This window comes from Lepidochelys olivacea (genome assembly GCF_965140295.1).
Source record: "Lepidochelys olivacea isolate rLepOli2 genome assembly, chromosome: 4".
Classification (NCBI taxonomy): Eukaryota; Metazoa; Chordata; order Testudines; family Cheloniidae; genus Lepidochelys; species Lepidochelys olivacea.
Window position 1 is genome coordinate 150,093,922 of NC_140414.1, and position 16,041 is coordinate 150,109,962.

General features: G+C 46.1%; 1 protein-coding gene across 1 annotated transcript in view; it reads left to right on the forward strand.

Moving 5' to 3' along the window:
* Positions 1-16,041, forward strand: part of SEMA4F (ssemaphorin 4F) — a 142,380-nt gene that overhangs the window by 95,711 nt on the left and 30,628 nt on the right. The window contains exons 7-8 of the mRNA XM_084626594.1: positions 3,430-3,572; positions 13,803-13,978. Coding sequence (XP_084482720.1) covers positions 3,430-3,572; positions 13,803-13,978 — 319 coding nt within the window. The remainder of the gene's footprint in view (positions 1-3,429; positions 3,573-13,802; positions 13,979-16,041) is intronic.

Consider the following 16,041-nt stretch of genomic DNA (forward strand, 5'->3'; position numbering starts at 1 on the left):
AGTGCAGGACTCTGCACTTGTCCTTGTTGAACCTCCATCAGATTTCTTTTGGCCCAATCCTTTAATTTGTCTAGGGCCCTCTGTATCCTATCCCTACCCTCCAGTATATCTACCACTCCTCCCAGTTTAGTGTCATCTGCAAACTTGCTGAGGGTGCAGTCCACGCCATTCTTCAGATCAATAATGAAGATATTGAAGAAAACCGGCCCCAGGACTGACCCTTGGGGCACTCCGCTTGATACCGGCTGCCAACTAGACATGGAGCCGTTGATCACTTCCCGTTGAGCCCGATGATCTATCCAGCTTTCTATCCACCTTATAGTCCATTCATCCGGCCCATACTACTTTAAGTTGCTGGCAAGAATACTGTGGGAGACCGTGTCAAAAGCTTTGCTAAAGTCAAGGAACAACAAGTCCACTGCTTTCCCTTCATCCACAGAGCCAGTTATCTCGTCATAGAAGGCAATTAGATTAGTCAAGCATGACTTGCCCTTGGTGAATCCATGCTGACTCTTCCTGATCACTTTCCTCTCCTTCAGTGCTTCAGAATTGATTCCTTGAGGACCTGCTCCATGATTTTTCCAGGGACTGAGGTGAGGCTGACTGGCCTGTAGTTCCCAGGATCCTCCTCCTTCCCTTTTTTAAAGATGGGAACTACATTAGCCTTTTTCCAGTCGTCCGGGACTTCCCCCGATCGCCATGAGTTTTCAAAGATAATGGCCAATGGCCAGTGGCTCTGCAATCACATCCGCCAACTCCTTTAGCACTCTCAGATGCAATGCATCCGGCGCCATGGACTTGTGCATGTCCAGCTTTTCTAAATAGTCCCGAACCACTTCTTTCTCCACAGAGGGCTGGTCACCTCCTCCCCATGCTGTACTGCCCAGTGCAGCAGTCTGGGAGCTGACCTTGTTAGTGAAAACAGAGGCAAAAAAAGCATTGAGTACATTAGCTTTTTCCACATCCTCTGTCACTAGGTTGCCACCCTCATTCAGTAAGGGGCCTGCACTTTCCTTGACTTTCTTCTTGTTGCTAACATGCCTGAAGAAACCCTTCTTGTTACTCTTAACATCTCTTGCTAGCTGCAACTCCAGGTGTGATTTGGCCTTCCTGATTTCACTCCTGTATGCCTGAGCAATATTTTTATACACCTCCCTGGTCATTTGTCCCATCTTCCACTTCTTGTAAGCTTCTTTTTTGTGTTTAAGATCAGCAAGGATTTCACTGTTAAGCCAAGCTGGTTGCCTGCCATATTTACTATTCTTTCGACGCATCAGAATGGTTTGTTCCTGCAATGTCAGTAAGGATTCTTTAAAATACAGCCAGCTCTCCTGGACCACTTACCCCCTCTTGTTTGTTCTCCCATGGATCCTGGCCATCAGTTCCTTGAGGGAGTCAAAGTCTGCTTTTCTGAAGTCCAGGGTCCAAGATTCTGCCCATGTTAAGTCTCTAAGGGATCTGAGGACAGAGAGAAGGGGGGAGATGAATGTTTCTGAGGGGGACGGGGGTGGGAATTTTTGAGACCATCAATGGCCGATGACATAAAGAGAAGATGCCAAGTGAATCCTGCCTCCTCTTGGCCCCTGAGAGTGTCATAGAATATCAGGGTTGGAAGGGACCTCAGGAGGTCATCGAGTCCAACCCCCTGCTCAAAGCAGGACCAATCCCCAATTAAATCATCCCAGCCAGGGCTTTGTCAAGTCTGACCTTAAAAACTTTTAAGGAAGGAGATTCCACCACCTCCCTAGGTAACGCATTCCAGTGTTTCACCACCCTCCTAGGGAAAAAGTTTTTCCTAATATCCAACCTAAACCTCCCCCACTGCAACTTGAGACCATTACTCCTCGTTCTGTCATCTGCTACCACTGAGAACAGTCTAGAGCCATCCTCTTTGGAACCCCCTTTCAGGTAGTTGAAAGCAGCTATCAAATCCCCCCTCATTCTTCTCTTCCGTAGACTAAACATCCCCAGTTCCCTCAGCCTCTCCTCATAAGTCATGTGTTCCAGTCCCCTCATCATTTTTGTTGCCCTCCACTGGATTCTCTCCAATTTTTCCATATCCTTCATGTAGTGTGGGGCCCAAAACTGGACACAGTACTCCAGATGAGGCCTCACCAGTGTCCGATAGAGGGGAACGATCACGTCCCTCGATCTGCTGGCAATGCCCCTACTTATACATCCCAAAATGCCATTGGCCTTCTTGGCAACAAGGGCACACTGTTGACTCATATCCAGCTTCTCGTCCACTGTAACCCCTAGGTCCTTTTCCGCAGAACTGCTGCCAAGCCATTCGGTCCCTAGTCTGTAGCGGTGCATTGGATTCTTCCGTCCTAAGTGCAGGACTCTGCACTTGTCCTTGTTGAACCTCATCAGATTTCTTTTGGCCCAATCCTCCAATTTGTCTAGGTCCCACTGTATCCTATCCCTACCCTCCAGCATAACTACCTCTCCTCCCAGTTTAGTGTCATGTGCAAACTTGCTGAGGGTGCAATCCACACCATCCTCCAGATCATTTATGAAGATATTGAACAAAACTGGCCCCAGAACCAACCCCTGGGGCACTTCACTTGATACCGGCTGCCAACTAGACATGGAGCCATTGATCACTACCCGTTGAGCCCAACAATCTAGCCAGCTTTCTATCCACCTTATCGTCCATTCATCCAATCCATACTTTTTTTAACGTGCTGGCAAGAATACTGTGGGAGACCATGTCAAAAGCTTTGCTAAAGTCAAGGAACAACACATCCACTGCTTTCCCTTCATCCACAGAGCCAGTTATCTCGTCATAGAAGGCAATTAGATTAGTCAAGCATGACTTGCCCTTGGTGAATCCATGCTGACTCTTCCTGATCACTTTCCTCTCCTTCAGTGCTTCAGAATTGATTCCTTGAGGACCTGCTCCATGATTTTTCCAGGGACTGAGGTGAGGCTGACTGGCCTGTAGTTCCCAGGATCCTCCTTCTTCCCTTTTTTAAAGATGAGCACTACATTAGCCTTTTTCTAGTCGTCCGGGACTTCTCCTGATCGCCATGAGTTTTCAAAGATAATGGCCAATGGCCAGTGGCTCTGCAATCACATCCGCCAACTCCTTTAGCACTCTTGGATGCAATGCATCCAGCGCCATGGACTTTTGCACGTCCAGCTTTTCTAAATAGTCCCAAACCACTTCTTTCTCCACGGAGCGCAGGTCACCTCCTCCTCATGCTGTGCTGCCCAGTGCAGCAATCTGGGAGCTGACCTTGTTCGTGAAGACAGAGGCAAAAAAAGCAGTGTCCATGGCAGGTAGGGATGATATCAATATACTGGCCCTTTGCCCAGGAACAGTAGTAGTCACGTGTGGGGGGGGGGGGAGGGATCTGCTTGTTCAGCATTTGAAGCTCTGATAGTTCATTTCCTGTTGTGATGGTCTTTCACCTGTATCCATAGACCCAGTCTTTGTGGGCTCCACTTTCTTGAGAGGGGGCGAGAGTGGAGAGAATGACAAAATCTATTTCTTCTTCACGGAGACAGCCAGAGAGTACGACTTCTATGAACAAGTGAGGGTCCCACGTGTGGCCAGAGTCTGCAAGGTACGATCCGCAGGGCTCCCACAATGCAGAAGGAAGGGGATGGCCTCGCAGGCACTTGGCAGTTTCTGTGCAAAGTGAAAGCTGCCTGCCAGTCCGAGGGTGTCTGCCACTCTCAGGAGGAGGTAAAAAGTAATTACCCTTATCTGGCCAGGACACCAGTGTGATGGGTTGGATCACAGAAACCCCTTGGGAACTGCCAACTGATGTGCTGAGACTACCCTTGAGCCTGTTTCCCCTGGCAGCTTGAGACTTCAGTGCCCTGCCTGGTTTGAGCCAGATACGCTAGCCTGCTGCAAACCCAGACCCAGGTCTGAACCATGTCCCCTAACAGCTGCAGGCTTAACTGAAAACAGTTTAAGAAGTGTTTCTGTTTCCAGCACTCAGATGCCCACTCCCAATGGCGTCCAAACCCCAGATAAATCTGTTTTACCCTGTATAAAGCTTATGTAGGGTAAACTCATAAATTGTTTGCCCTCTGTAGCACTGATGGAGCTGTTTGCCCGCCCCGCCCCTCCCACCCCCCAGGTATTAGTACATACTCTGGGTTAATTAATAAGTAAAAAGTGATTTTATTAAATACAAAAAGTAGGATTCAAGTGGTTCCAAGTAATGACAGACAGAACAAAGTAAATTACTAGACAAAATAAAATAAAACAAAGAAATCTATGCCTAATACAGTAAGAATGATTACTGCTGAAATCTCACCCTCAGAGATGATCCAGTAAGCTTCTTTTACAGACTAGTCTCCTTCTTGTCTGGGTCCAGCAATCGCTCCCACCCCTGTGGTTATTGTCCTTTGTTCCAGTCTCTTTTAGGTAACCTTTGGGTGTGGAGAGGCTATCTCTTGAGCCAGCTGAAGACAAAATGGAGAGGTTTTCAGGGGCTTAAATAGACTTTCTCTTGTGGGTGGTCCCCCTCCTCTCTCCTATCCAGAATTCAGCTCAAAGATGGAGTTTTGGAGTCACATGGGCAAGTCACATGTCCATGCATGACTGAATTCCTTACCAGCCAGGCCACATTCCTGGGAAAGTTCAGATGTGGATTGGCGTCTCCAAGTTCATTGTTGGCTTAAGTGTTTCTTGATTGGGCACTTACTGAGAATAGTCTTTTCTCAGGAAGCTCTGACCAACTGCTTCACTGAAGCTACTTAAAATTAAACAAGTACATAGCCAATATTCATAACTTTGAATACAAAAATGATACATGCATACAAATAGGATGAATATATTTAGTAGATCATAACCTTTACAGAGATATGTTACATTCATAAGCATATTCCCATAAAGCATTATGGGGTGCACCGTCACAACCAGAACTGGAAACCTGCTTCTGCCAGAAGAACCTATAAGATATGCAGTGATGGTACATGGCGAGGCCCTCACTTTTACATCTCGCTGTCAGGAGTACAATATGTCCTGCCACCGCTTGGAGCCAGGGGTGTCAATGTGGACTTGGAGCCCCTCTGCTCTCTAGGTTTCCTGAAGAACATCTTCCATCCCTGATCAGATTCCGTCACTAAACTGAGCCCTGCTGTATCTCCGAGATTCCATCCACTCCTCTCCATCCACACAGCCAAACTCCGGTCCTGGCATTGGACATCCGCACCTCCACCACAGCAAATTCCTCCTCTCTGGTCTCCCTGACACACACCTACCTCTCATCTCTGTCCAAATCTCCACTGCAAAAATAACCTATCTCATTGCACCCCCAGAGCATGTTCAGCTCCTGGTGAGGCTTGTGGGCTCCCTTTGAACTCCTATGACAGGTTTCAGAGTAACAGCCGTGTTAGTCTGTATTCGCAAAAAGAAAAGGAGTACTTGTGGCACCTTAGCGACTAACCAATTTATTTGAGCATAAGCTTTCGTGAGCTACAGCTCATTTCATCGGATGCATACTGTGGAAAATACAGAAGATGTTTTTATACACCCAAACCATGAAAAAATGGGTGTTTATCACTACAAAAGGTTTTCTCTCCCCCCACCCCATTCTCCTGCTGGTAATAGCTTATCTAAAGTGATCACTCTCCTTACAATGTGTATGATAATCAAGGTGGGCCATTTCCAGCACAAATCCAGGGTTTAACAAGAACGTCTGAGGAACGGGGGGGGGGGGGGAAGGAAAAAACAAGTTGAAAGTTGCTATATTACAACAGAAAAACTTCAAAACCAGACTCCAGCGAGAGACTGCTGAATTGGAATTCATTTGCAAATTGGATACAATTAACTTAGGCTTGAATAGAGACTGGGAGTGGCTAAGTCATTATGCAAGGTAACCTATTTCCCCTTGTTTTTTCCTTACCCCCTGCCCCCCGTTCCTCAGACGTCCTTGTTACCTTGATGGTTTGTCCCTGTAACCTCAACAGGGATTCCTTGAAATACAGCCAGCTCTCCTGGACTCCTTTCCCCTTCAAGTTAGTCCCCTAGGGGATCCTGGCCATCCGTTCCCTGAGGGAGTCGAAGTCTGCTTTCCTGAAGTCCAGGGTCTGTATCCTGCTGCTTACCTTTCTTCCCTGCGTCAGGATCCTGAACTCAACCAACTCATGGTCACTGCCTCCCAGATTCCCATCCACTTTTGCTTCCCCCACTAATTCTACCCGGTTTGTGAGCAGCAGGTCAAGAAAAGCGCCCCCCCTAGTTGGCTCCTCTAGCACTTGCGCCAGGAAATTGTCCCCTACGCTTTCCAAAAAGCTTCCTGGATTGTCTATGCACCGCTGTATTGCTCTCCCAGCAGATATCAGGAAAATTAAAGTCACCCATGAGAATCAGGGCATGCGATCTAGTAGCTTCCGTGAGCTGCCGGAAGAAAGCCTCATCTACCTCATCCCCCTGGTCCGGTGGTCTATAGCAGACTCCCACCACTACATCACCCTTGTTGCACACACTTAATCCAGAGACACTCAGGTTTTTCTGCAGTTTCGTACCGGAGCTCTGAGCAGTCATACTGCTCCCTAACATACAGTGCTACTCCCCCACCTTTTCTGCCCTGCCTGTCCTTCCTGAACACTTTATAACCATCCATGACAGTACTCCAGTCATGTGAGTTATCCCACCAAGTCTCTGTTATTCCGATCACGTCATAGTTCCTTGACATCACCAGGACCTCCAGTTCTCCCTGCTTGTTTCCAAGGCTTTGTGCATTTGTATATAAGCACTTGAGATAACCTGTTGATCGCCCCTCATTCCCAGTATGAGGCAGGAGCCCTCCCCTCACAGACATTCCTGCCTGTGCTTCCTCCCAGTATCCCGCTTTCCCACTTACCTCAGGGCTTTGGTCTCCTTCCCCCGGTGAACCTAGTTTAAAGCCCTCCTCACTAGGTTAGCCAGCCTGCTGGCAAAGATGCTCTTCCCTCTCTTCGTAAGATGGAGCCCGTCTCTGCCCAGCACTCCTCCTTCATGGAACACCATCCCATGGTCAAAGAATCCAAAGCCTTCTCACCGACACCACCTGCGTAGCCATTCGTTGACTTCCACGATTCGACGGTCCCTACCTAGGCCTTTTCCTTCCACGGGGAGGATGGACGAGAACACCACTTGCGCCTCCAACTCCTTTATCCTTCTTCCTAGAGCCACATAGTCCGCAGTGATCTGCTCAAGGTCATTCTTGGCAGTATCATTGGTGCCCACGTGGAGAAGCAGGAAGGGGTAGCGATCCGAGGGCTTGATGAGTCTCGGCAGTCTCTCCGTCACATCGCGAATCTTAGCCCCTGGCAAGCAGCAGACTTCTCGGTTTTCCCGGTCAGGGCAGCAGATAGATGACTCAGTCCCCCGGAGAAGAGAGTCCCCGACCACCACCACCCGCCTTCTCCTACACACCCGCCTTCTCCTACACAGCTACAGCTACACATGCTCATCTATTGACTAACATGCTATGTTAGCTGTAACACAGACCATGCCCAGTTTGGATAGCTTGTGAAATCTGACAAGCTTGCATTCAAGATCATTCATCAATAATTTAATACCGCCTCTGGTGGTTATGTATTCTGCCAATTGAAGCTTTCTTTCTGTTATCTTGGCCTGTTGAGAGTGGTTTACAATAAGACCAGCCATACTGGGTCAGACTAATTGTCCATTTAGCCCAATATCCTGTCTTCCAACAGCGACCAGTGCCAGGAGCTTCAGAGGGAATGAACAGAATAGTGCTGTTGAGTGATCCATTTCCTGTCATCCACTCCCACTATCTGGCAGGCAGAGGCTAGCAAAACCCAGAGCACGAGGTTGCATCCGTGACCATCTTGGCTAATAGCCATTGCTGGACCTATCCTCCAAGAACTTCTCATTCTTTTTTCAACCCTGTTATAATTTTGGGCTTCACAACGTCCCCTGGCAGCGTGTTCCACAGGTTGACTGTGCATTGTGTGAAGAAGTATTTCCTTTTGTTTTGTTTTTAAACCTGCTGCCTATTGATTTCATTGGGTGACCCCTGGTTCTTGTATTAAGAGGAGGAGTAAATAACACTTCTGTATTCACTTTTTCCACACCATTCTCTAGCAGAGCTCTCCAGCCATCTCTTTTCTAAACTCAGCAGTTCCAGTCTTTTTAATCTCTCCTCATACAGAAGCTGTTCCATACCCTTAATCAGTTTTGCTGCCCTTCTCTGCACTTTTTGCAGTTCAAACATATCTCTTTTGAGATGGGATGACCAGAACTGAATGGACATTCAAGATGTGGGCATATCATGGATTTATATAGTGGCATTACATTTTTTGATTTAGGAAACATTAGGAAAGATAATAACATTGTTAGCTTTTTTGACTGCCACTGCACGCTGAGCAGATGTTTTCAGAGAACTATCCACAGTGACTCCAAGAGCTTTCTTGAGTGGTAACAGCTAATTTAGATCCCCTCATTGTGTGTTTGTAGCTGGGCTTATGACTTCCAATGTGAATTACTTTGCATTTATCAACATGGAATTTCATCTGCTGTTGTGTTGCCTAGTCTCCCGGCTTTGTGAGATCCCTTTGTAACTCATTCCAGTCTGCTTTGGACTATCTTGAGTAATTTTGTATCATTTGCAGATTTTGCCATCTCACTGTTCACTCCTTTTTTAGGTCATTTATGAATGTGTTGAACAGCACATGACCGTTTACTTTACATAAGAGCCTTTGGTGTTGGAACTTGTCAGAGTTTTTCTGAAGGTCCAAGTGCACTGTGTTAATTGGATCAACCTGTATGTGTGCTTGTTGATACACTCAAAGAATTGTAGTAGATTGGTTAGGCATGATTTCCCTCTACAAAGGCTGAGTTGACTCTTCTCCAACATATCATGTTCATCTGTGAGCCTGATAATTCTGTTCTTTGCTATAGTTTTAATCAATCTGCCTGGTACTGAAGTTAGGCGTACTAGCCTGTAATTGCCAGGATTGCCTCTGAAGCCTTTTTAAAAAATCGGCATTTCAGTAGCTATTCTCCAGTCATCTGGTATAGAAGCTGATTTAAGCAATAGGTTATTAGTTCTGCAATTGCTTGTATGAATTCCTTCAGAACTCTTGAACCTTTTCTTTTTGCGAATACAGACTAACATGGCTGCTACTCTGAAACCCATCTGGTCTTGGTGACTTATTACTGTTTAACTGATCAATTTGTTCCAAACCCACCTCGATTGACACCTCCAGTCTGGGACAGTTTTGCAGATTTGTCACCTAACAAAAATAGCCTGGCTGTGGGAATCTCCTTCACATCATCTTCAGTGAAGACCAATGTAAATAATTCATTTAGCTTCTCCGCAATGGCCTTGTCTTCCTTGAGCCTCCTTTAGCACCTCAATTATCCAGTGGCCCCACTTCCAGTCAGTCTGGCAGGCTTCCTGCTTCTGATGTACTTAAAATTCTTTGCTGTTAGTAGGATGACCAGATAAATTGGGGTGGGGGTGGGAGGTAATAGGCTCCTGTATAGAATCATAGAATATCAGGGTTGGAAGGGACCCCAGAAGGTCATCTAGTCCAACCCCCTGCTCGAAGCAGGACCAATTCCCAGTTAAATTATCCCAGCCAGGGCTTTGTCAAGCCTGACCTTAAAAACCTCTAAGGAAGGAGATTCTACCACCTCCCTAGGTAACGCATTCCAGTGTTTCACCACCCTCTTAGTGAAAAAGTTTTTCCTAATATCCAATCTAAACCTCGCCCATTGCAACTTGAGAGCATTACTCTCGTTCTGTCATCTGCTACCATTGAGAACAGTCTAGAGCCATCCTCTTTGGAACCCCCTTTCAGGTAGTTGAAAGCAGCTATCAAATCCCCCCTCATTCTTCTCTTCTGCAGGCTAAACAATCCCAGCTCCCTCAGCCTCTCCTCATAAGTCATGTGTTCTAGACCCCTAATCATTTTTGTTGCCCTTCGCTGGACTCTCTCCAATTTATCCACATCCTTCTTGTAGTGTGGGGCCCAAAACTGGACACAGTACTCCAGATGAGGCCTCACCAATGTCGAATAGAGGGGAACGATCACGTCCCTCGATCTGCTCGCTATGCCCCTACTTATACATCCCAAAATGCCATTGGCCTTCTTGGCAACAAGGCACACTGCTGACTCATATCCAGCTTCTCGTCCACTGTCACCCCTAGGTCCTTTTCCGCAGAACTGCTGCCTAGCCATTCGGTCCCTAGTCTGTAGCGGTGCATTGGATTCTTCCATCCTAAGTGCAGGACCCTGCACTTATCCTTATTGAACCTCATCAGATTTCTTTTGGCCCAATCCTCCAATTTGTCTAGGTCCTTCTGTATCCTATCCCTCCCCTCCAGCGTATCTACCACTCCTCCCAGTTTAGTATCATCCGCAAATTTGCTGAGAGTGCAATCCACACCATCCTCTAGATCATTTATGAAGATATTGAACAAAACCGGCCCCAGGACCGACCCTTGGGGCACTCCACTTGATACCGGCTGCCAACTAGACATGGAGCCATTGATCACTACCCGTTGAGCCCGACAATCTAGCCAGCTTTCTACCCACCTTATAGTGCATTCATCCAGCCCATACTTCCTTAACTTGCTGACAAGAATACTGTGGGAGACCGTGTCAAAAGCTTTGCTAAAGTCAAGAAACAATACATCCACTGCTTTCCCTTCATCCACAGAACCAGTAATCTCATCATAGAAGGCGATTAGATTAGTCAGGCATGACCTTCCCTTGGTGAATCCATGCTGGCTGTTCCTGATCACTTTCCTCTCATGCAAGTGCTTCAGGATTGATTCTTTGAGGACCTGCTCCATGATTTTTCCAGGGACTGAGGTGAGGCTGACTGGCCTGTAGTTCCCAGGATCCTCCTTCTTCCCTTTTTTAAAGATTGGCACTACATTAGCCTTTTTCCAGTCATCCGGGACTTCCCCGGTTCGCCACGAGTTTTCAAAGATAATGGCCAATGGCTCTGCAATCACAGCCGCCAATTCCTTCAGCACTCTCGGATGCAACTCGTCCGGCCCCATGGATTTGTGCACATCCAGCTTTTCTAAATAGTCCCTAACCACCTCTATCTCCACAGAGGGCTGGCCATCTCTTCCCTATTTTGTGATGCCCAGCGCAGCAGTCTGGGAGCTGACCTTGTTAGTGAAGACAGAGGCAAAAAAAGCATTGAGTACATTAGCTTTTTCCACATCCTCTGTCACTAGGTTGCCTCCCTCATTCATTAAGGGGCCCACACTTTCCTTGGCTTTCTTCTTGTTGCCAACATACCTGAAGAAACCCTTCTTGTTACTCTTGACATCTCTGGCTAGCTGCAGCTCCAGGTGCGATTTGGCCCTCCTGATATCATTCCTACATGCCCGAGCAATATTTTTATACTTTTCCCTGGTCATATGTTCAACCTTCCACTTCTTGTAAGCTTCTTTTTTATGTTTAAGATCCGCTAGGATTTCACTATTAAGCCAAGCTGGTCGCCTGCCATATTTACTATTCTTTCGACTCATCGGGATGGTTTGTCCCTGTAACCTCAACAGGGATTCCTTGAAATACAGCCAGCTCTCCTGGACTCGTTTCCCCTTCATGTTAGTCCCCCAGGGGGTCCTGGCCATCCATTCCCTGAGGGAGTCAAAGTCTGCTTTCCTGAAGTCCAGGGTCCGTATCCTGCTGCTTACCTTTCTTCCCTGCGTCAGGATCCTGAACTCAACCAACTCATGGTCACTGCCTCCCAGATTCCCATCCACTTTTGCTTCCCCCACTAATTCTACCCGGTTTGTGAGCAGCAGGTCAAGAAAAGCGCCCCCCCTAGTTGGCTCCTCTAGCACTTGCGCCAGGAAATTGTCCCCTACGCTTTCCAAAAAGCTTCCTGGATTGTCTATGCACCGCTGTATTGCTCTCCCAGCAGATATCAGGAAAATTAAAGTCACCCATGAGAATCAGGGCATGCGATCTAGTAGCTTCCGTGAGCTGCCGGAAGAAAGCCTCATCTACCTCATCCCCCTGGTCCGGTGGTGTATAGCAGACTCCCACCACTACATCACTCTTGTTGCACACACTTAATCCAGAGACACTCAGGTTTTTCTGCAGTTTCGTACCGGAGCTCTGAGCAGTCATACTGCTCCCTTACATACAGTGCTACTCCCCCACCTTTTCTGCCCTGCCTGTCCTTCCTGAACACTTTATAACCATCCATGACAGTACTCCAGTCATGTGAGTTATCCCACCAAGTCTCTGTTATTCCGATCACGTCATAGTTCCTTGACATCACCAGGACCTCCAGTTCTCCCTGCTTGTTTCCAAGGCTTTGTGCATTTGTATATAAGCACTTGAGATAACCTGTTGATCGCCCCTCATTCCCAGTATGAGGCAGGAGCCCTCCCCTCACAGACATTCCTGCCTGTGCTTCCTGCCGGTATCCCGCTTTCCCACTTACCTGTATAAGACAAAGCACCATATCGGGACTGTCTCTATAACATTGGGACATATGGTCACCCTAGCTCTCAGTTTTTGTCTCTTTTGCTAGTTGCTCTTCAAATTCTTTTTTGGCATGCCTAATTTTCCTTTGACACTTGAGTTGCCAGAATTTAAGCTCCTTTTAGTTTTCCTCAGTAGGATTGAACTTCCAATTTTTAAAGGTTTCCCTTTTTGTCTCTAACCTCTTCAACTGTTGTTTAGCCATGGTGGCATTTTTTTGATCTGCGAGGTGTTTTATTGCATTTTCTATTTTGGCTATACATTTAATTGAGCCTCTGTTATGGTATGTTTAAAAAGTTCCATGAAGCTTGGAGGCATTTTATTCTTGCGACAATTCCTTTTAATTTCTGTTTAACAAACCTCATTTTTGTGGTGTCCCCCTTTTTGAAGTTAAATCTACTGTGGTGGATTTCTTTGGTATTCCCCTCCCTCACCCCCCCCCCCCCAAAGGATGTTAAATATAATTACGTTATGGTTGCTATTACCTAGTGTTTCAGCTATATTCACCTTTTAAGCCAGATCCTGTGCTCCACTTAAGACTAAATCAAGAATTGCCTCCCTCCTTGTAGGTTCCAGGACTAGCTGCTCCAAGAAGCAGTCATTAATGGTGTCTAGAAACTTTATCTCTGCCTCTTGTCCTGAGGTGATGTACCCAGTCACTTTGGGGATAGTTGAAATCCCACATTACCATTGGGTTTTCTGGTTTTGGAGCTTCTCTACTCTCCCAGAGCATTTCACAATCACCATCACCATCCTGGTTATGTTGTTGGTGGTATATTCCTACTGCTAAACTCTTATTATTCAACCAGGGAATTTATATCCATAGACATTCTATGGTACAGTTTGGTTCATTTAAGATTTTCACTATATATGACTCTCTTTCTTTCACATATAGTGCCATTCCCCTATTCTGGCCTTGGAATCTACAAAATATATTGGAATGACAGAGGAGACCATTGTGATCATCTAGTCTGATCTCCTGTATAACACAGGCCATAGAACTTCCCCAAAATAATCCCCAGAGCAGATCTTTTAGAAAAACAACCAATCTTAATTTAAAATTTGTCAATGATGGAGAATCCATCACGTCCCTCATAGTTAAAAATGTATGCTTTATTTCCAGTCTGACTTTATGTACATATCCTGTCCTAATCTTGGGGCTGCCTTCTTCTGTGTTTGAGGACACTGGAATGGACCTGTTGGTCACAGAAGCCCCTAGTGAAAGCACAGTGCTAATGGTTGAACAGAAGAATACCCAAGATGCTTGGATGAGTTAAGATAAGCTCTGCTAGAAGCTGTGAGCAGCAGATTAATCCTCTTTTTCCTGAGTGTAAATGTCTCCTTTCTGCTCTCTCTCTCTCTAGGGGGACTTGGGAGGCCTGAAGACCCTGCAGAAGCGGTGGACAACTTTCCTAAAGACCCAACTGATTTGCTTGGATCCAGAGAGTGGAACCAACTTCAATCTACTGAAAGATGTATTTACCTTGCACTCTGTAAATGGGACTTCTGCAGTGTTCTATGGTATCTTCTCAGCCCAGAGGTGGGTGCCTTTCCTGGCTCCGGCAGGTGCTCACTGAATGGAAAGTGGACTTGGTATGCAAAGGAGAGTGATCCTCAGTCTCGTAATATGGCTGTGCTCTGCACACCAAGTCTGAGTCCCTGTGGATATCTCTGCCAGCACAGCCAAGTGTATATCGTCTCAAGCAATGCAATGCTCCATGCAAGGATAGAATAAGGATGCAAAATCCTCACAACTTCTCACTTTCTTACAGGTGCTAAAGCAGCAAGTGGGAGCATCCTGGTCCTTTAGTCCATTGACTGCTTTTATTCTCTTCACTCCTAGTTACAGCTGTTCATCTTGTGTGTAGCTCAGATCATTTTAATGTGGAAACACTGTGTTTTGGGGAACTTCGGTTTCTGTCTGAGTGACTGTCCACACAGATTCCACTCTTGATGCACATACGGCCCATGTGTGCAATAGCAGTGTCCCTGTCTGCACCCTGGATGTCTTTGCATTTCCCCCAGTAACTGAAGGCATATAAGGTTGAGCAGGCTCAGCTACTGCTCAGTTCCTTAAAGCCCATGGCTGTGAGACAGAATCCCTGCAGTGTCCATGTCCCTTGCTTTGTGCGACTTAACTATTACCTTACTAATGTCTATAATTAGTGTTAGAAGGTAGAGTTAGTTTAGTTAGGTTTCCTCTCCTTGTTGGCTTTATAAAAACAACCCCCCCTTACCAAAATCCCAAACTTTTCATCGGTTTCCTTTTTTCCTAGAGTCCCCCCATCATCTCTCCACAATAGAAGAGGATATTCTAATATCATAGAATCCTAAAAATGTAGGGCTGGAAGGGCATCTTGAGCTGTCATCTAGTTCAGCCCCTTACTAGGGGCCAGACCAACTGTGCCTAGATCCCTGGCAGGTGTTTGTTTAACTTGTTCTTAAAAACTTCCAGTGGTGTGGATTCCAAGCCCTCCCTTCGAAGCCTGTTCCAGAGCTTAACTCCCCTTAGAGTTAGAAAGTTTTTCCCAAAATCAAACCAAAATCTCCCTTGGTGCGGATTACTTTTTGTCCCACCTTCAGAGGACTTGGAGAACAATTGATCACAGTCCTCTTTATAACAGCCCTTAACATGTGACACAGTACTTCAGCTCAGATCTCACCAGTGCTAAACAGAGCAGGATATGTCTCTCCTGTGTCTGACATATGACACTCCTGTTAGTACACCCCAGAATATTAGTCTTTTTCTCAACAGCATCACATTGTTGGCTCAGATTCAATTTATGATCCGCTATAACCCCCAGATCCTTTTCTGTAGTACTACTGCCTACCTTGTTTTGTAGCTGTGCATTTGATATGTATTTGTGTATTTAATTTTTCCTTCTTAAGTGTAGTACTTTGCACTTTATTGAATTTCATCTTGCTGACTTTACACTAATCCTCTAATTTCTCAAGGTCATTTTGAGAAATGTCCTGTCCTCCAAAGTGCTAGCAACCCCTCCCAGCTTGGTGTCATCCACGAATTGTATGAGCATATTCTCCACTCCGTTATTGATGTAATTAATGAAAATATTCAGTAGTACCAGATCCCTGTGGGAACCCACTAGATATGTCTTCCCAGTTTGACCGTAAACCATTGATAACTATTCTTTGAGTATAGTCTTTCAACCAGTGGTGCACCCACCTTATACAGTAACTCCTCATTTAACACTGTAGTTATGTTCCTGAAAAATGTGACTTTAAGCGAAACAATGTTAAGCGAATCCAATTTCCCCATAAGAATTAAAGTAAATGGGGGGGTTAGGTTCCAGGGAAATTTTTTTCACCAGACAAAAGACTATATTATATATATTTATACACAGTACAAGTTTTTTAAACAAACAATTTAATACTGTGCACAGCAATGATGATTGTGAAGCTTGGTTTAGGTGGTGGAGTCAGAGGGTGGAAGAGGGTAGGATATTTCCCAGGGAATGCCTTACGGCTATATGATGAACTAGCACTTGGCTGAGCCCTCAAGAGTTAACACGTTGTTAATGTAGCCTCACACTCTACAAAGCAGCACAAATGGAGGGAGAGGAGACAGCATGGCAGGCAGAGACA